This window comes from Panonychus citri, unplaced genomic scaffold (genome assembly GCF_014898815.1).
Source record: "Panonychus citri isolate SS breed McGregor unplaced genomic scaffold, ASM1489881v1 Contig00140, whole genome shotgun sequence".
Classification (NCBI taxonomy): Eukaryota; Metazoa; Arthropoda; class Arachnida; order Trombidiformes; family Tetranychidae; genus Panonychus; species Panonychus citri.
The window spans coordinates 356,904-377,761 of record NW_026515545.1 but is presented as its reverse complement, the minus strand read 5'-3'; the positions used below and the strand labels follow the sequence as shown (position 1 = coordinate 377,761).

Here is a 20,858-nt window from a genome sequence, read left to right as displayed (position 1 = left end):
CAACTTACCGAAGGAACACTTCGCCGGTATGGTAAAGCTGATTGGGAAATACCCTTTCTGTAGAAAAAGTAAACGAAACCAAATTAAAAAGTGATCTTCAAACAATTAACGGAAACAATTACAAAAAAAAGATATTAGAACCATCAGTAAATGAAATCAATTAGTTTTTCCATCAAAAGAACACATAGAAAACAGTCACCAAAACAAATGCTGGAAACAATAATTTTGACACTAAATTGACCTGATGGATCGATACCTTTACAAACACATCTACTTACCCTGGTGCGTGCATACGACCCATGATGAATTATTAGATTAATTAGTTTAACTAATTCACAATTAAACAAAATAGTAAAGCAAACCCGTGGTTAACAATTTCCACTCAAAATCTTATCATAGGAAACGGAAGTTTAATTCATGTTTCCATTACTAAGCTACACTTTCAAAAAGAAGCGCGTTTCAAATTGAGAAGAAAATTTTTTTTACTGATTAACCAGAAATTATTATTCTAATATCAGATGATTAACTGATTTTTTTTGGGAGATGAATTTTCTACACAATTAACTATGATAATGGAAATGGGGCTGGATAAGGTTCTTATTTATTGTCGTGTTTATTTATTGATTGTTTTAAATTTTTTGAGAAACAAATTCAATCCATGTTTTGACAACATCTTAATTATTGAATTGAATTGATACAATTTATCAATCATTGATTTACAAAGTTGAGAAGTTAAAAAATTAAGTTTTATGGAGATATTAACATGATATCAACTGATGAGATTAATGGAGTTGATTAAGTTCAAGATTTCGTTAATTTTTATGATGAGTTTTTTTTTGATTAACTACAATTATCTGTGTTTCTCAAAGGTTCAATTGGAGTTGATTTTTTGATCAAAATTTCTATTTTTACACATGATTAAAGAAATTGGTTGGAATCTGTATCAATGCCAAACGAAACGAGATGAAGGTGAGAATGAATCTAATCCATTACCAAAGAGATGACCTAATTTCCAGCGACCTTGAGGTTTGAGAAACTCTTTCGAAAGAGCTAATCGTAAATCATTGTAATAAGGTACATCGTCTTTACTTTTCTTATTGGAACGATCTTTAGACCTTTCCCGTTCTCTTTTCGCAGCCATACTGTATTTACGATAAATCGGCATGTACTTCTTTTCAATTAATTCTCGTAAACTGTTGTTGTAATCATTTTTGTCCCTTCGATATGATTTCTCAGGCCAACCTTTGTTACTACGATGATGTTGATAACCGTGAGGTCGACTTGGTATCCTAACAATACCAGGAGGTTCCTTAGCGTATCCATAGGGTTGACCCGAAGCAGCAGCTTTAAGAGGCATATATTCACCTTTCAGTGTCCATGGTTCATCTGAGATGGAACCGATTTTATTATAACCACCCTGAGTATCGGAACCATATCGATCAGCGTATTTATTAGCGCCCTCGTTACGATAACCCTCTTTTCCCCAGCCGTTTGATGATTTCTGTCTTTCATGATCTTTGTTTTTATGTTCTTGCCATCCAGCTGATCCTTTTGACCTTTCACCCGATTGACGAGATTTCTCTGATTCTTTGTGCTTTAAATCGGAAGCAGACACTGAACCAGATTCTTTCTCATAGTGAACACCTTTATCCCAATTCCATTCTTTAACATATCCACCACCTCGATCCCATTGGTGTTTAACAACACGATCTTTTTCCGCTTCGATTGAACCTTCACTGTGTTTCAACGATCCATCAGATTGTTTGTGGTTGGAAGATGATAAATGTGATTGTTGTCCCTTTTTACCAGATGAATAACGTCCTCCAGATGAATCGGCTGCCTGATAGCCCGAACCTTGATATCCTTGGGACAATTGGTTACCATAAGAATCACGAGCACCGTTAGCACTTGAATCACCTCCAGAATCCAGGTAATAATCGTTTAGAAATGAATCTGATGTTCCTAATGGTTGAACATTCGATGCAAACAATGAAGACGGACCATAAACCATTGGACAGAAAATCAAATGAAAAAGTAAATCAACAATCAAATTTGACTTAACTAACATGGTGACTTAGACAAATTCAGTTGATTATTTATTCACAAAAAAGTTTAGCTTTAGTTTAGAATTGTTTTTTTTCCCACTTTAAGCAAAAAAAAAGTGATCAAGAATTGTAATTAGTCGATGTCAACATTAGAATACAAAATGATTAACTGAGATAAATTAACATGAAGTTAGTAGTATTTGTAGAGAGTCAATTAAATTGGTTAATGTAATTTCTTTTTGTTAAATTGTCTAAATAACTAATAAACAAAAATAAGACAACATTTTGTAAAATGATCTTATCAATTGAAACAATTTACACTCTTTAAAAACAGAATCAATTGTACTAATTGTAAGCCTGATACTGAATTGAAACTTAATGATAATCAAAATTTAAGAATATGAAAATTTCGTAACAAACTGATTGTTGAGACAAAAGAGTAAAGATTATCTCAGAATCTGTATTGTTTTTGCAATTAATTACCTTGAATTGTTTCATCAATGGTAAAAGTCAAGGTTGATAGAGTTCAAGGTTAATCCATTTCCGAAGTTAATCTCGAAACTTCAGTTAATCACTTTGTTTTGATCGTTGCTATAGTCGCATAAGTAACTAGGAAATACCATAAAAAAAGTCACTAGAAGTTACAATGGATCCATTGTTGGGCTATTAACAAATAAAAGAAAACATAATCAGATGATGGAGTCAATCTAATCTTATGATAGAGTAACAATTAAGGAAGGAGGTTAATTTATTATGAGAATAAATTGACGAGATGATTGAGATATTATCAATATGACCTTACCATCTAATCAATAATTTCCAAGAACCACAACGATTTGAGTTTATTTCTAATCAGACAATGTAACAGTTTATGGTATAACCAATGTAATTGTTGATTGAGATTATAAATTGTTGAGTTAATCCAACTAATATCATCATGTTACCATTTTGGAGTTTATTTGTAGTAATTTTATCACCAATTCAAACGGAGTCTTCGTTGTTGGATAAAAGTAAGTAAAAGCAACAAGTTGCTAAGAAATTAATTACAGTACCAATGGCGAGTAACAATTTTACTTCTGAACGATTTTCTTGAATTTTTTTGTTTGCAGAGCCTTCAACGGCTTGGGATACATTGATTTGTGATAAAGATGAGGTCACTTGTCTTGACCAAAGACGCTGTATACCAATGGCGAGAGTTTGTGATAATCAACAGGATTGTATCGATAATTCAGATGAATTGGAGTGTGAAAACTCTTGTCGTGGAGATGCTTTCAGGTGTAACAACGGTAAATGTATCCCGAGAAAATGGACTTGTGATTCATTTAACGATTGTGGAGATAATTCAGATGAGATTCACCATTGTTTAGGAATAGAGCGACTTCCTTGTTCTCAAGACGCTTATCGGTGTGAAGAAGGTCCTTGCATTCCAATTGGACAAGTTTGCGACGGTAAGTCAGTAAAAGAACAACAATTAAAACGAAAAACCCCCAAGAGATAACAATTAACAACCAATAAACAGAACAATTAATCAATAAATCAAATTATTGTTTACAAAGAAAGAAAAACAAAATTAAAACGAAAATTTGTTCCATTTGAATTTCGATTCGCTAGATGTCGCTCAGATCGTATTCTCTTTTGATTTGATAGAATTTTTTTCTAAATTAATTTTTTCAATTGTAATCTAATTTTCTTCCAATGTTTTGATTACAATTAATTCTTTAAGGTTAAAATATTATTTCTTTAAAATGTGAACCAAATAATTGATAGTAAAGTTGTGGCCATTGGTCGTCATTAGTTCGTCAGAATTTATAACCGGATGGAAAATGTTAATCTCTTTTGGTTAAGATGAGATTAAAATCTCGGACCTTAAACAACATTTTCTATCTTTTGGAATTGAAAATTATTTCTTTGTTTCTTTCTACCGGAAAAGGTTCAGTTTAATTTCCATTATGAATTCTTATCTAGAATTATTACTACTTCCAAGGGAACAGGAAACGAGGTAATTAACAAAATCTAACCATTTCCACCATCACCAATCACCATCATCAATAAACAAGGTCAGATGCCATTTGATGATAGTCCCTAAAAGGTGAAAAATATGGTTCACTTAATGAAACTGTATTTGTGTGTTGATCTAAAGTGAACAGTTGAGGAAAAAAGCAACAAGATCAAAATAGACTGTAAAAATTAACGATCAATTAACAATTAACAACAATACGAAATGAAATGTTTTTAAGCAACACAATTTAACCTCCAACAACAAGTTGATTCAAATTCTTTTCTAATCAACTATATTTCGAATGATTGTTTTTTTCTCTTCTCTTGATTCTATTAACAATCAATTCTTGTTACTTTAACCATAAATGTCTAATTGTAAAAATAATCGTGATTATTGTTAAGAAACTAACACTTAACAAGTAGACAGAAAAAAATTATTAACCCTTTTCTGTTAAATTAGCTTCAATTTACCATTGATTATTTATGTCCTTCACTCTAAATAGTATCGCAATTAAGAATCTGATCAATCCTTTTTCAAGTGGAATTAATTCTTTCCACAATTAAATGTAAGAATTAGAGTTAATAATTTTCCAGTGGTCAATTATTCTTTTGATTCTTTTGATTCAATTGAGTTTCTAATTCATTGATTTTACCCCAAGGTTAATGATTAATTGACTAACTATTCAAACATAAGATTGTTCATCCATGGAACTTAATTGTTTATCTACATTTGATTAATCTCTCATTTTGTTTTGTTCCTTTTGATTTTTTTTTCAACGTTTAGGTAAAACCAATTGTCCTCGAGGCGATGATGAAAGTCGATGTCCAAAAGAAATGGCCAAAGATCCATCGAAAGAGACCAATTCAACGCCACGAGAAAACACCATCGGTGAAACGAAGCGAAGATCAGATTGGTTTTTTCGGCCAGAAAATCAATTTAAAGCCAATTCATATTCACCCTTTTCTTCAATATCATCGAGCTCAGATCGATCATACGAACCCTATGGATCATTAGAACAGAGAACAAGTCCAAAGAAAATGGACACTCCACATTATCTGATGCCCTCTGACCATAGTGACCCTTTGGTCTCATTAACTCGTGAACCTCTTCATCTAGTTGATCCAAATGAATCTAATCTCAACTCTTATACCAACAGTAACAATAAGAACCATCAAGTCAACAATCAACCTTATCAAGAAAACAAATTGATCTGTGCTGACCACGAATTTAAATGTACTGATGGGCTACGATGTATTCCAATTAAATCTCGTTGTGATCAAAGGTTTGATTGTGTTGACCAGTCAGACGAAAAACACTGTTCAATTGACCCTTGTGTCTTTGGACTATTCCGATGTCACTCAGGTAAATGTGCAATATCCTCATGGAAATGTAATGCAACCGATTGGACAGGTAGACGAGTAACCGTTTTATCAAAAGATTTTGATGCTTTTCTTTGAATTTCAAGGTAAAACAATTAAAACCTGAATTTAATTTGACTAAAGAAAATGTAGTCTAAAGTCAATACTCATCATTATGGTTTATTTTCATCATCGTTATTGTCCTAAATTGTTGTTACTGTTAAATTATTATTGTTAAACAATTAAAATGATCATAATATTAACTTAACACAAGAAGCAACTAAAAAAACAAAACTGATCAAATAAAAAGTATTAATTTGCAAATTGCACTTTAATTCATGTTCATTTATAATCATTAACTAACCAAATACTTAATAAACAATTTACCTTGTGATGATTATCATGTTCACGCTAATTGTTGGTTAATCATTTACAATGATTATCTATGAAAAATTGAATTACAAGTGACAAGGAAAAACAAATTAACTTTGATAACTCAAATTAAAGGTCAAGACACTTGAACAATTTACCTTAACCAAAAAAAAATTGAAACGCTAATTAAGTTTACATTTTCTAGTTAATTAACAAGTAAAAGTAAAAATTTTAAGGTTTGATTGTGATAATTAAGATAATCAAACAATGATGGTGCCAACATGAGAGGAGAAAGTTAATCACGAAAGGATTTCGTGTAAATACAATTTGATTAATCAACTAGCAATCAAACAAGGAATCAAATTGTTTGCATGTTAACAGTTAATTACAATGATGAGTAAAAGTGAAGACAATTAATGATTAAAGAGAGAGAGAGAGAGAGAGAGAGAGAGTTAAATTAGATTAAGGGATCGGCTTGGAAATTTAATTTTCTCGGTTAAGGTTAACCTTAATTGCTAAATTAAATCTCACTGATTGTTGTTGTCCAAATAAACAGAAAAAGTCACCAACTTAATTATATTTACTTTCTGTGAAAAAATTATCAATGGTTTAATTGTTGTTAATCAAGTTTCCCTTTTTTTCATTCATTAATATGATTTAAAACAATTGGTAATAATTTATCCTTGAAAATTGTCATCACGATAATAAAATTTAATCACAATCAACTGAACAACAATTAACAGTTTTCATCATCGGATTTTCATAAAACTTACAATTTAGTTATCACGCCTACACAATTAACTAACCAAGAATTGAGTGACATTAATTGTTTCCTTTTCTTAATCATCTGTAATATCGTTGATTGATCAACAATTGATTTTAAATTACAAATCAACAGTTACAATCAGGTGTAAATTTTGATTAAATTATTGGCGAGTTTTAATTAACTAATCAGTGAAATTGATTGATTTGATTATTTCAATTTCAATTTTGTTTTTAGTTACTATTTTTAATCAACTTGAAATGATCAAGGTTAAGTAATTAAAAACAACAATTGAATTAACAAGTGACATCAACAATTAGTTAATTCAGACGCAAATTATGATTATTTTCAATATATAACCTCTCACTTGATTGTTGGCAATTAAATTAAATTGTTCAATGTTATTTCAGCCTTTCTTTTTTTGGTGAACAACAATTAAATCAAAATTAAAAATCCTTGATTGATTAACAATTTAGATTGAAATCAGAATGAAAAAAAATAATCAATAATCAATAAGATTGGAAAACTTTTTTTTCATCATTTTGATTCAACGACTGATTAAGTTTGATTCTCATCGCAATTAACTAATTAATGGGAAGCTAATTGTTGTCACTTTTGAAATTAACTCTCAATGACAAGCATATCTTTTGATTACCGTTAATTAACAATCAAATGGTTTAATTATTCAGCCTTAAACTAAAATGTTTACCTTGACCTAACCTTATTTTTGGTTAATCAAATTTTTCGAGAAGCTTAATTGTTATTAACAAATCAACTCGAAAGAAAGTTAATTTAATTTGATGTAAATCATTTTGATTGACTGGTTTATCATTAAATGGCCAAAAAAATTAGTAAACAAATTAAAGGATAAAAAGATGATAGAGTTAATTGTTGATAAGATTAATTCAGATGATTCCATGATTAAATGTTATTCATATCATGTATGATTGTCAAGTGATTGTTGACAATTAAGATGACAACAATATGATTACAATTAAGATGAGTAAGTCAATTTCCTCTATGATTAAATCATCACAATCAAAATGACTCACTGAGAAAACAAATTGTAACGGTAATCAATTGGTGATTAAAAACACAATTTACTCAACAATTAACAAGAAATTAAAGTAAACTTGAAATTGATATTAAATCATTTGCAATATAAAACAATATGTTGATTAACTGCCGTAAGGATTGAATCAAATATCTCAAGTTAATCAAAATTAATTAACACAACAATCAACAACAACAAGTCAACATAATACAATTTAACATAAACCTTGCAGCAATTAAGGATTATTTCAATTAACAAGTTTATTAACTAATCAATCTAATCAAAGGTCAACAATATAATCATTTTTAATTGTAAACAATAACAATTGATATTAATTAACTCTGGACAATTTAGCTAAGCAACCAAAGTTTATTAATCTCAATTGACTATTGATCAAATATAATAAATGTATAAAACAAAAGGTAGAGATGAAAGTTAATCAACTAATTGTAAAAACGAAAGTAAATTGATTGTGATCACAATTAAGTTTTACATATAAAATCAATTGTGAATCTAAAGTTAATTGTGATGAACAAAAGTTTTATCCAAATTAAGAATCATAATCAGTAATTAGTTGATCATTTCATTGAGATTTGCTTACAATTAGCATATTATTAATATGTAATAGTGGTGATAATTAAGTAAATTGTTGTTGATCAACAAATTATGAAATATAGATGATGAATACAATCAAGAAAGGAAAGTAAATTAACTTAAATTGTTTGCTAATCTTTAATTTTGACAACCTTGGGGCTACGAGTTGATTTAAATTGCAACTTTTATGTTAGTTTAACAATTTGTCCTGATTAAATTGTTGTTATTGTTATGATTGTATTATATGTTTACCTTGATTGTAATAAATTGATTGGGTGATTAACAAGAAGTGATAATTATTTGTGATAAAACTTTAATTATCCCGCCAATTAGTCAATTAACTTTTGATTAGGAATCAAATTGTCCACCCCAACAGAGAGGTAAATTGTTAACACAATTAACTTTAATTGTGGATCCAATTTAAAGATAGATTTGCATGTTTCTAATCAATCAATTAAACTTCAACCAATTTGATTTGCATTTTATGTTAAACTTAAAAAATTGTTAATTGTCAACAGTTAAATTGATTTTCTAAGCCTCATATTTCCGGATTGTGTAATTGTCTTGTTATTGTGATTAGTTGATTGTTATGAAGACTTTTCTTTTTGATTTAGTTTGGGAACACTTCTAATTGTGATTAGTTTGAACAACAGAATCATTTTCAAATTGTTGATTAAATGGTTCATGTTTATGGAACAGTTAACATTTAATTTGGATCATGTAACCTTGTTGGTGATTAAAATGGTAGAAAGTAATTAAGAGGAGAAGGAGGAATTAGTTAATTGTTACAAAAGTGGATAAGAAAAAGTTTACTGATTCCTCTGAATTTGATCAACAATTAATCATGAGCGATGAAGATTCATTTTGATCATGATCACAATTGAATTATTGTTTAAATATGAGCTTAAATTGTTATATCTTTAATAATAGAAAGTAAATTGTTAAGTTAATTTGGTTTCCAATTTAAACCTAATTGTAATCAAGGTAATCTACCTTTTTTTTTACCACTAAGTGTTCACAATTAACCCACATTAAATAAAATGGTAAATTGTTTATGTTGGTTTTAAATATCAAATTGTAATCAAAATGTTAAGAGTTAAATTGTTGTTTAATTTACAATTGAAACATTAACTAATGATAACAATTAAAAGAAAAGGCCAATTTGTTTACTTATTTGAACAAGTATCTCATTAATTAACTTGATAATTTGTATTATTTGATGAAAGGTTTGTGATTAAGTTAATCACCATAATCGACAATTAACTTAATTAATCACCAATAAAGAAAAATTTATTAATATAAAACCAATGATGGAAAAGGTAAATTTGATTAAATTGTGACTTTAACAAGTTTACAAATCTAATCAACAGGTAAAGTCCAATAGTCAACAATTAACTCAATATTTACCTTATTAACCATATCAAATTAAATCTAAATAACATTAAATCACAGGAAGATAATTACAACATAATTTATTTTAATTCAGTTGTTAAGGTAACTTTAATTTCACTTCCCTAGTGTATATATACAAACTTAACCATAAATGGTTAACAAAATGATGTTTTTGATAATTAACAATTAAAACCATATCAATGAGTAATAATTGTTTACAATTGAATCGTAATTGTAATTGTAAACTTACTGCTCAATAGGAAACCAAAGGAGAAATACATTTACACTTAACCATTGTAATTGAAAATGGTTGACAATCAAATTAAAGTTAATTGTTGATCAGTGATGTCGATGATGAGACATATAATTAGTCATAATAAATAGTTAATCAAGGTTAATTTAATTAAGAGAGGAAAGGAAAACAATATAATGTAATAAGAGAATTAATTTTGTCTTAATCACAATTTACGAATCAATGAAATTGGCGCCATAATTAGTTACAATTAGAATGGAAAAACTTTTTCAAAAGTTAACTAACACAATTAACTGACCATTAATAATTAACTAATCAACTAATTGTCAATGCAATCAGATACTATGATTATAAGTTAATTCTGGTTGGAAGAAATTAAAACCCAGACAATTAAACAAGGAACCAAGGTAAATAATGATTATCATATTTAATCACTTTGGTTACAGTTAATTTAAAGTTAATTTACCAATTAACTAATGGTTGGTTGATTAATCTACTCTCTATGTTTTATCATATCTAAATTAAGGTTTCAAATAACAGTTTATTAGGCCTGGATAATCAACTAATTGTTGAAAAGGTAAATAAATTGAACGAGATATTTGTCAATTGTTTTTTTCTCATCTTTTGATTTTGTATTTTATTTGTGAATTTATAAGGCAGAGGAGTGACAATTAGTTAATTGTTGTTGTTGCTGTTGTTGTTCAATGACAAATAAATATTGTGGTTGATTGTTGTTCACAATTAGAAATACAAAAACAAGTTCATTTTTTGTTAATTGCTGTGATTTCGTTGATTGTTGGGCAGTTTGATATTTAATTTGTTCTTGGGTTGATATTATTATGTTGATTGTTTGATGATACAAAAAAGTTAATGTCAATTAAATTGTAGCAAAAGTTGATTAATATAAAAGATACAATGAGAAAAGTTGATTCTCCTTTTTTTATTAATTGTCCAAACAATTAAAAGTAATCTTTCCTAATTGATTATCTTTTTTCTGATTGTAATTTAAATTAATTTGTATCTTTTGTGATTCTTGAAGATGATTATCTTTGGGATGAACATTAAGATGATCTTGATTGTGACCGAAACAATTAATACCAAAATTTACTGATGAGATAATAAAGTTAATGATGATTTGGAATTGTAATTGTACAAGAAAAAGGGAGAAAAATTAATTTGATGACAATCAATTTGAGATTTAAGTCAATGAATTGATTATAAATTGTGAATATTAATTGTTACTCTCTCTTAATTTAACAATTTCATAATCATAATTGTAATCATAATCATAATCATCAATATATATTGAAAAGTTTGAAACTAATTGAACATAAAACAGAAACGATGACCTGACCTTACATAGTACAAAAAGGTAATTGTGAATATAAATTATTAACAATTAGTTAATCATTTGGAATACAAATACTTTGGTATTAAAGCTTTCGAAAGTAATGAAAAAAAAGTTGATTATGATTATGATTTAGTTGATTAACGAGACCTGCTCAAGGAAAAAGGATATTAACTAACTTAAGATTATATTGGATTCTAAATTATAATTGGTGATGATTAAGATTATGATTTAAATTATGATGATGATTATGATGATTACGATGATAACAATGGATGATGAATCTTTGGATGACTAGAGAAGACTCTTAATTGTAATGAAAAAGGGCAATTTAATGATTGTCGTTGATTAACTTTGATTGTTGTGAGGCGATTGCTTGATGGTTAATCGTAGCAAATTAACGGCAAGAATTAACTTAATCATCATCAGGTTGGTTTGTATTCATATGGTTAATAATCATCTTCCTCTTCATCACCTTTGGGACTCTTTTCCATCCTTTTAATTGTAACAATCAACATGTTGATTTACTTTTTTTTTGTCACATCACAATCAAAGTTTCATTCAGGTGGGATTGTAATAAATTGACCAATTTGTTGATTTTGTTCATGTGGTAATTGTAACAATCAAGAAAAAAAAAACCTAAAATAAGGGATCAAACTGTTAAGGTCACTTGGATATTGATTGGTTTTCAATGATTAATGTTGATTATGGTGAATTGTTGTCAATTGATGGCAAATGATAATTGTTGATGATGATGATTATGATGATGCTGATGACGATGATGGTAATTACTGTGTATTATAAATGATGATGACTTGATGAAGTTAATTGTTGTAGTTTGAGACAAGTTGTGCTTCATTATATTTCCAATGTGTGTGATTGTGTTAATTGTGTTTTCCTTATGAACAAAAAAAAAGTTAATAATGATATTGAAACAGTAAAAAAGCAGCAATTAGAAAGATGAATTAATTGCTTGTCTCTTGTCATCATAATTAAAACTAATCAGATAAAATTGATAATAATATGTAAAATTGGAAAATCGCAGGTAAATTGTAATGATAATAACTGAGAAAATCTCTAATTGGAATTGTTGTTGACATTGAAAATCTAAAGATCATCGATTTTACTATTAGCCAAAGGAGCTTCGGTTCTTAATTGTTTAGTGTTATTCGCTGCATTGTTAATTGTTGTGGTCAATGGTCGACGATGGTCCTTTCGTCGGAGAAATCTTCTTTTCAAGAACAGAACAATAAACACAACAATCACAATGAACACAATTATCGCCAATATAATGAATATCATGCTGAACCAGAATCCAATGAAGTGTAATTCACACCAGAATCGTGAAGGGAAACGCTTACAATCAGCGGTCACCTTAATTGTATGATCGGCATGTAAATATCGGGTTAAATCGTTGACACGTTCAGATGGACAACGACGAGCTAATTCATCCTGGAAACAATCATATAAACCCCAATAGACACAACAATCAGTGGCAGTATTATTGGCATAACCAAATCGGAAACGGATATCGCGTTCACATTCAGTAATGGCGAGAGATGATTGTAAAACACATCCTTGTAACAATGGATTACCTTCAATTGTATAAACAGAATAGGTAAGTAAAACAATTAGAGTATAAATAACAACCATGATTAACAATTAGATGATGATGGTGATGATAAAACGTTGATGATATTCCTATGGAAATGAGTGTGTTCAATAAAGGTGAACACAAGACACACCGAAAGAATGAGAATCGATGAAAAACTTTAAGAAATAGAATCAAGGTGAGTTAAAAGAAAAGAAGGAAAAATTATGATGTAAATGGAGAGAGAGAAAAAATAATAAAGAAATTAAAACAAATCGAACGAAAGAAAATAAAGAATATTAAAGATTGAGAAATATTCGTGGTGGAAACTCAATATCAAATGTGAATATAATTCTCATTCAAGTTACTCAACTTACGAATGAGTCGGAACTCTCTCTCTCTCTCTCTCCCACTCTCATTCTCTCTCTTCATTCTCACTCTCTTTCCATCATGAATATTACCACTTCAGGGCGTGTGTTAATCAACGTTATTTACTATTACAACCACTAATCACAATTAAACGAGAATTAACCAATTGTAGGCAATATTGTCCAGAGATTAACAATTTACAGAATTCACATGATAATTTCAAGAGAAACAGTTAATATTTACAAGAAAAAAACAACGTAAATTAGATCAGCTGATTGTTCATCTTTATCTTCCATTTTCTTTTAGAATCTTAATATTTTCTTTTCAATACAATTTAAGAAAATGAAAATTACAACTGATTAACAAACAATTAACTCTCTTTAGGTGAGGAAATAAAAAACAAATTTGGATGACCCGCCAAAAGAAAAGATTCAATTTTTTTATCACTTTTAATTTTCGCAATCTGATAATCAGATGCTGATTGTTAACAAAGTGAAACAATCAACTCAATCTCCAATCAGTTTTCTAATTTCACTCAATTAGCTCTTGTTCAATTTCCAATTGTCATCAATCGTGTCATCTCTAGTCGATTAATTATCCTTTCCATTCATATTATTATATTTACTCTCGTCCATGGTTACATATACAAGGATTTTTCTCAAAGGTAAAAACTTTTCCAATGTTCATATTACAAGATCCACACCCTTAATATACAAACAACTGAATTGATTACTTCAACTCAATGAAATTTCAACCAGTAAACAATTTTAATATTTTTTCATTTCTTTTCAATTCCATCATGTAGAGAATGTAAAAAAGGTATTTCTTTGAATGAGATTTCATATGAAACAGTTAAAGGAAAACGTCATTAACACAACAACATCAACAACAACTTTCATCATCAATTGGTTTCCCCTTCGTTTATTAAGCACAACCTTGGTTTCTATCATCATTATCATCATCATCATCATCGAATATCCTCTTTCTTTTTATCTTTCTATTTAAACATAATCTTCCCTGTCATCAAAAGTCAACCTACCGTGAGCCTGAGCCTGTACCTTCATCATCACAAACAAGGCATCATCTCAACAAGACATTTCCAATTGAACATTTTAACTTCACTTTGTCCTAAATACAGGTGAATGTAAAAGATTCTGTTGATACTACATTTAAATTCACTAAAGGCTAACCTTTTTTTTTACAGTTACTATCAAAAACTTTCTCTCTCTCTCTCTCACTCACTCTCATCAATCAGGTAATTTCACCAATTGAAAAAAAAACGTGTCATCCGTTAATGTTGACAAGCGAGATACAAAACACTGAGCATCATCAACATGAAACTCAATCAACATGATCATCAAGAGTAACAATTTACAATAACAACAACAACATTAATCCATATCAAGGTATATACTATTTACAGTAACGAACAAAATTTTTTTTCTCTCTTCACAATCAACTTGATAATCATAATTAAACGATAATAAATAAAGTGTCAAATTTATATTCCGTAACGAGATAAACCTTGGTTATAACAGTAACTATTAAAATCTTTAAAAGCTTATGAATGAATTACGAAGCTCAATTGATTATTACAATTAAACGAAAAAAAAAAGTTATTAGTTTATTATTAATCATTGTTTTGACCTCAATTTAATTATCGTTAATATGATTATCATTATTGTTTAGAATTAACAACAAAAAATATAATATGATATCACAAATTAATCAGTTAATTGTTTCTCACTGTTAATCACCAACCCTAGAGTATGAAAAGAAATCAAATTATTATCAACAATTTACTTTTCTCATTCAAAGTTTTTCATATCATATGAATACTATCAACATATGATTTATTGTTTAATATTATTATTTGTTGCCTCTTCCTCTTGATTATAATGATGATGATGATTTAATTTGATTGATTTAAATTAACAGAAATGATTCACAATCATGAATCAACTTAATTTAGTTTAAATTGTTATAACTCACCCAGGCCTCTTATCATTAAGATAATAACCAGAAAAACCTTGGCCTAATATCAGCTCTTTACTTTCTTAATTGTGAACAATTAATTTGAATTTATCAATTGGTCTTCCTGTCACAATTAAGCTCTTTTCTTTTAATACACTTTTCGGCTTTAATCATTTTAATTTGATTCCAAGTTAATTAGTTGAACCTCGAATATAAATAATTCCTTTCGTAAGTAATATCGCAACAATCAGCTGATTTTTCAGTTATTAAATCAGTTGATTGTTTTTAATTTACGACCATTAAACCAATGTAATCCAGTTAACAAAAAAAAAACCTTTCCAGGTCCAATCATTAACCAAGCTAATCACAATTAACAGCAATTTAATCAGTCTGACAATCCGATTATTGTGATTGTTTTTAAATTACTTGAACGAGAAACAATTAATTTAATATATGAAAACAATTGAAAACTCATGAAACCATAAATGAACTCAATCAAATTAATGTAATAAATTAGTTGAACAACTACTAATCACTTGTTGGTAGTTTTATTATTACTTTTTGATTGTTTTGTCATCAATTTGGATTTTCTTTAATTGTTATGGTTTATTTATCTTAATTTAATCATTAGTCATTTATTTTTGTATTAATATTTTTTTATATCTTCACAGTTAATTCATCTGATCATCAAAATTATTCATGGTTAAGTTAATTGTGATTCAGTTTAACACTCAAACTTCAATGATCATCTTCCTGTTGCAATTATCCTGTTCAATCAGTTAATCAACATCTATTAATAAGACGATAATCAACTGATGATTAGGTCATTACAATTAAGCCTAATTCACATGAGAAGGACTTGGAAACAACACAAAAATGACCAGAAAAGTGACCATTACAACTAATCAATTCCAATTATCCATCACAATTTAAATTATCGGTAGAAAATTTTGTTTTCCAACTTCACAATCAAGTCAAGAATCATCTGAAAGCCTGATGATGATTATAATCAATCACAATCTCGTCTTAATAGCATGACTTAAATCAGTTGCGGTCAAACATTGATTAAAATGATTGCAAGTAATGAAAAAAAAACAACAAAATTCAAATGAACATAAAATTTTTAAATTGTTTCTCTTCCAATTAACTTAAAAATTCTGGTAATCATGTTGATAACTTTTTCTGAACTTTTTTCCTTATTTCCTCTTACAGTTTCCTCCTAATCGACTCCACCTCATCACCATGATGATCAACAGTCAACAACATCATCTAAATAACATCAAATAGCATCATAATTACATGAGATACGCTTAATGATATGGCTTCTGAATTTGGGGTTAATTTTATTGACAGAGGACCGGATGGAAGAGGCCATCATCACCACCACCACCACCACCATCATCATCATCATCATCAACAACAACAATATATCACCAGTGAGATTCAAATGATATTAATGATAAAAGTGAAAGTGATGAGGATAAACATGAAAAGAAATGATATCATCACAATAAAAGGGACTAATAACCTTAATTGTTATATTTCACCTTAACTATTTGATTCAATAACAAAAAGTTTTTGTTAATCAAAACAAGTTAATACTAATTAAATTGTTAGCATGAGCTAAATGTATTTGCACGTTATTATCTTTACATTTGATGAACTTGTTGTTAATTAATATTGTTCATTCAATTTTTTTTTGTAATCTCGGTTCACTTGAATTTCATTGATTGTAATTCAGTGAGATTACATGAGGAAACTGAAGAGGGAGAAAGATAATAACAACAACAAATCTTTTATTAAATTAAATTTCTTTTGTCATCAAATGAATTGAAACAATCAACATGGTGTAAAGTGAAAGTTTGACAATTTAAAAAGTTGAAAATTTCCATCAACCGAATCCACAATCATGATAATGTTTTATTGATCCGGAATATTTCAATTACGATCAGGTTATCGTTTCCAATCATTGAATTTATACTTCCGGAGATTTAACGATAAACAAGGATAAGTGTCAAAGCCGAAAAGGTGTCACAGGATAATGAGGATGAAGATGAAAGTTGATGATGATGAGGATGATGATGATGATGATGCCTGAAGGATGAGGATGATAAAACTACACATATCATCTGGAACTAAATTGTAAAATTGATTGATGATTGTTGACAAATGAAGCTGAACATAAACCAGAAAACCTTTGGTAAACCTTCAAATGGCTTAATCATCATTATCTTCATTAGTAAACAATGTTAATTATTTTTAACATCATCACAATTTAGACAACAATAAGATGAGAAACTTGTTTACTAATTGTTTACAATTAAACTAACTGACTGTTGGTCATTATTATTATTATTGATTTCACAATTTCAATCTCAATGAAAAGTGAAGACAGAAAAAATTGATTCTCAATCATCTTGTCAATTGTTATTTAATCTTCAATCAACAGGCATCTAATTGTTTGAATTGTTAATCATGAAAATATCAGGATTCTCAGGAAAACTTTATTATTATAATTTTCCTCTCATCATGAAATCGCTTGACCATTTAACGCTCATCCTCCCACTTATATAACTTCAACCTAATTTTCAATTGACCTTTTTTCAAGAACACTGAATATTTATTATGAAATTATAATTATTCATCTTCCTCTCATCGGGATGATGGTCATCGCTAAGTAGTGGACATTAATAAATCACTCTCGAAACCATTTAAATATCAATATGGTGATTCGTTAGCATGAACTTTTTCCAAGCTACTGGAACCAAATCGTCGTAGGCCCAGCGTGTTTAAGGTCACTCTACTGACTGAATTTCTGACTTGAAACAATTACAATTTTTTTTTCTTCTTCATCTTCATTGTCTTCATCATCAGTGATATTATCATACATGATGTTGACTCTTTCACACACTTGGTTTAGCTTGAGTGTTAATAAGCCTCATTACCTGTTGATATTCATTGTCATGATAATCATGATAATCAACTGAGTGTTAAGATGAAACCAAAAGCTTTCTAACCAATTGAAAAATAATTCAACAATCACGGAATCTATTGTATTTAGAAACACAATTAATTGTGATAAAAGTTTTTCCATAATTAGATTTAACCAAAACAAAAAGTATTTTTATCCTTTCGTTTACCAATCAATCAATGGACTGAGAAAATAATCAAAGATTAACAATTAAAAGATTTTCTCTTAACTTTCCATAATATTGATCAATCTAAATGATCAAGTTAACTTAATTAATAATTAGATTACAATAATTAACCTCTAAGTGAATTTGTTTTCATTAAACTACAAATTTAAATTCATTACGATAGTTAATTTGTTTATTAGCAATTATTGTTTGTTCTTGATTTAACTTAATTGAGATTGAAAAATGTTCACAATTTAATTTCACAGTTAAGTGAACTAATTGTGACAATTTAACTGTTCTAATGAGACAGTAATCAACACTGATTATGGTAACAATTTAGCGCGATTTTATCGTACAATCAGGAGCAATCGTTTAATTTCACACCACTAATTATAAGACAATTCAATTAAGTCTAATTGGTGTTGTAAATTGTTATGGGAATATAGTTGAATAATTTAATTGTAGACTTTGATTGCTTGTGATTAAATATCGTTTAATTTTCTGATTAGTTTGCAAAAGAAAAAGTTTACGGCACTTCCAATCCAATAAGAAAATAAATATAAGATATTTACAGAATTGAATTTTTTTTTTCTTCCAAAACCAAATGATGTTTGGTGGTTACAATTAAATCACAATTAGTTGATTTACACGTACCACTCGCGATTGTCTTTCTTTTTTGAATTTTTCGCTGTTTCTGGTGATAAAATGTGAGATACATTTGATCGAGATGACCCATGGTACATATTAGAACCATCAAGATCAACCTCGTTGGTTATAATCGTCGGTACTCCGGTAACTGGATTAAATTTAACTCGATTTAAATCATTGGAAATCATTGATCCATTAACTGGATGCTCTTTGTAGTAACGTTCATTTTGATATCTTATATATGAGTAAAATATCATCGGTGTTAAAACTACGATTATAATTAAAGTGATCGCAACCAGGCCAATAAGCAAAGCGGTATTATCGGCACTTGGACCGCTTGTTTTAGCTTTGGGCTTTTCTTGTTGGTTAATTGTCGTTGGATGATTTGGTTTATCCATTGGCAGGTAAGGTTTACTTGGAATAGGAACATCAATTATTGGAGGTCTGCCCGTTGGTCGAGTGGGTGTTTGAGGTTTTGGTCGCATCGGCGGATATTGGATCGGTGAAGATATTTTCGGATATAATTTCGATGGGTTCAAGGTTGATGTTTCATGTTTATACCATCCATAGGTTGACCTTTCAACTGATTCCGTCCAAGGAAAAATACTTGTACTGGTTGGAGTTGATGATCGGTCAAGTGTTTGCGGGGAACTTGTTGAAGTTATTTCTCTGGTCAAGCCGATTGTTGAGCTTATTGGAGGATTTGGAAGATTTAAATTTGAACCAGAACAATCTTCAACATCAGATTTACATGGACGACTTGCTGAAGATTCAGTGGTTACACTTGACCAGCTTGAACGAGGGTCACTTGTCCATGTTGATTGGGTCGGTTTAACGCTCATCTCAACTAATTTGGGTGTAATAAGCTCATCGATCTCGGTTTCTTTAACTGTTTTAATTTCACAACCATCATCATCGTCATCATTGCCATCGAAACAATCTCCTGATCCTTCACCTGAGAAAATTAAAGAATCAGTGTTTTCCTTGTTTGATGAACTATTTTCACCGAGATTTTCCTGTTTAAAAGTAAACAAAACAATTAGATTACTTGATTTACAATAGAAATAAATTTCGATTGATTTGACATTTTAATTACCTTTTGATTTTGCGACTCTAATTTATCCCTTGATTCTTTATGAGATGATTTACCAGTACTGGTCACTAAAAGTACATCACCTTTAACCTCAATCCTTGGGTCAGTTTCCATTGCCAAATCTAACAAACGGTAACCATTATAAAGTAATCCTGATATTATGCCAGTAAATGGCTTCTCCAGGGTCTCTTTAGCTGTATTCATTTTACCACCGATTTGAATTTTATGATGACTATTAAATACAGTTAATTGTCTCCCACCTGATGGTGTTTTCCTAACTAAATTGTGATTATCTACTTGGATTGTTGAATTGGGCCCGATTCGGGTAAAACGGACTGAATGGACTTTACCATCGTTCACCTTTACATCTAATTGACCAATGTCATGATCTTCCGTTCCCAGATTGTAAACCATCAAGATGGTTCCATCAAATATTGACAGTTCCATGTAATCATTACTTGATCCACTATCAACACGAAATAAGACACAATTATCTGATTCAGTTGAAAAAGTTATCGAAATGTGATCATTTTTTGTATCCAACTTTTTATCAGGAAATGTAAACAAAATTAAACCTCCTTTTGATCCCCATTTATATGAAGCACTTCCTAAAACCAGAAAAAAAGGTAAACATTAAAATATCTCATTCAATTATTAGATTAAAATCAAAATCAAAAACAATCATCACAATTAACTGGTAAACAAAAATATCCAAACAAATTAAAAAGTTACTTTGATTATCTTTAAATTGTACCAATAGATGGCAGCATTGTCTTTGTTCAGTTCTAACGATTTAGTTACTTTATTTTCAACAATTAGTTGATTTTAATAAGAAAATGTGGAAATTTCAATCAATGTTAATTAGTAA

At 29.1% G+C, this 20,858-nt stretch overlaps 4 protein-coding genes and 1 long non-coding RNA gene across 7 annotated transcripts in view; 2 read left to right on the top strand and 3 right to left on the bottom strand.

Moving 5' to 3' along the window:
- LOC128394580 (40S ribosomal protein S13) overlaps positions 1-20,858 on the bottom strand; it is a 115,983-nt gene that overhangs the window by 517 nt on the left and 94,608 nt on the right. Inside the window, exons 2-3 of the mRNA XM_053354917.1 lie at positions 279-349; positions 9-57 (exon numbers count right to left, since the gene is read on the bottom strand). Of these exons, the coding sequence (XP_053210892.1) occupies positions 9-57; positions 279-301 (72 nt within the window). The 5' untranslated portion in view covers positions 302-349. The remainder of the gene's footprint in view (positions 1-8; positions 58-278; positions 350-20,858) is intronic.
- On the bottom strand, positions 476-2,989 carry LOC128394577 (uncharacterized). Its single transcript, XM_053354914.1, has 3 exons — positions 2,848-2,989; positions 2,529-2,708; positions 476-2,144 (listed from the first exon to the last, which is right to left on the bottom strand). The coding sequence occupies exon 3, from the start codon at positions 2,066-2,068 to the stop codon at positions 944-946; it is 1,125 nt and encodes a 374-aa protein (XP_053210889.1). The 5' UTR covers positions 2,069-2,144; positions 2,529-2,708; positions 2,848-2,989; the 3' UTR covers positions 476-943.
- LOC128394578 (sortilin-related receptor-like) lies at positions 2,914-5,737 on the top strand. The gene is made up of 3 exons (XM_053354915.1): positions 2,914-3,055; positions 3,155-3,493; positions 4,828-5,737. The coding sequence occupies exons 1-3, from the start codon at positions 2,983-2,985 to the stop codon at positions 5,499-5,501; spliced, it is 1,086 nt and encodes a 361-aa protein (XP_053210890.1). The 5' UTR covers positions 2,914-2,982; the 3' UTR covers positions 5,502-5,737.
- LOC128394582 (uncharacterized) lies at positions 13,945-17,771 on the top strand. Of its 3 annotated transcripts, none has more exons than XR_008326418.1 (3): positions 13,945-14,544; positions 15,784-16,192; positions 16,325-17,771. It is a non-coding gene; the product is annotated as an uncharacterized LOC128394582 (long non-coding RNA). The 3 variants fall into 3 exon arrangements; XR_008326417.1 differs by having other exon boundaries at positions 15,784-16,052; positions 16,325-17,769; XR_008326416.1 differs by having other exon boundaries at positions 13,945-14,276; positions 14,343-14,544; positions 15,784-17,767.
- The window catches only part of LOC128394573 (neurexin-1-like), a 56,718-nt gene continuing 54,585 nt past the window's right edge, over positions 18,726-20,858 (bottom strand). The window contains exons 9-10 of the mRNA XM_053354907.1: positions 19,994-20,598; positions 18,726-19,913 (exon numbers count right to left, since the gene is read on the bottom strand). Coding sequence (XP_053210882.1) covers positions 18,894-19,913; positions 19,994-20,598 — 1,625 coding nt within the window. The 3' untranslated portion in view covers positions 18,726-18,893. The remainder of the gene's footprint in view (positions 19,914-19,993; positions 20,599-20,858) is intronic.

What these genes read in the sequence shown, in the direction of transcription:
- LOC128394577 (XM_053354914.1), bottom strand. Translation starts at nt 2,068, where the DNA reads ATGTTAGTTAAGTCAAATTTGATTGTTGATTTACTTTTTCATTTGATT.
- LOC128394578 (XM_053354915.1), top strand. Translation starts at nt 2,983, where the DNA reads ATGTTACCATTTTGGAGTTTATTTGTAGTAATTTTATCACCAATTCAA. An exon ending in GTCTTCGTTGTTGGATAAAA is followed by an intron (nt 3,056 to 3,154) that starts GTAAGTAAAAGC and finishes TTTTGTTTGCAG; the next exon opens with AGCCTTCAACGGCTTGGGAT. An exon ending in AATTGGACAAGTTTGCGACG is followed by an intron (nt 3,494 to 4,827) that starts GTAAGTCAGTAA and finishes TTCAACGTTTAG; the next exon opens with GTAAAACCAATTGTCCTCGA.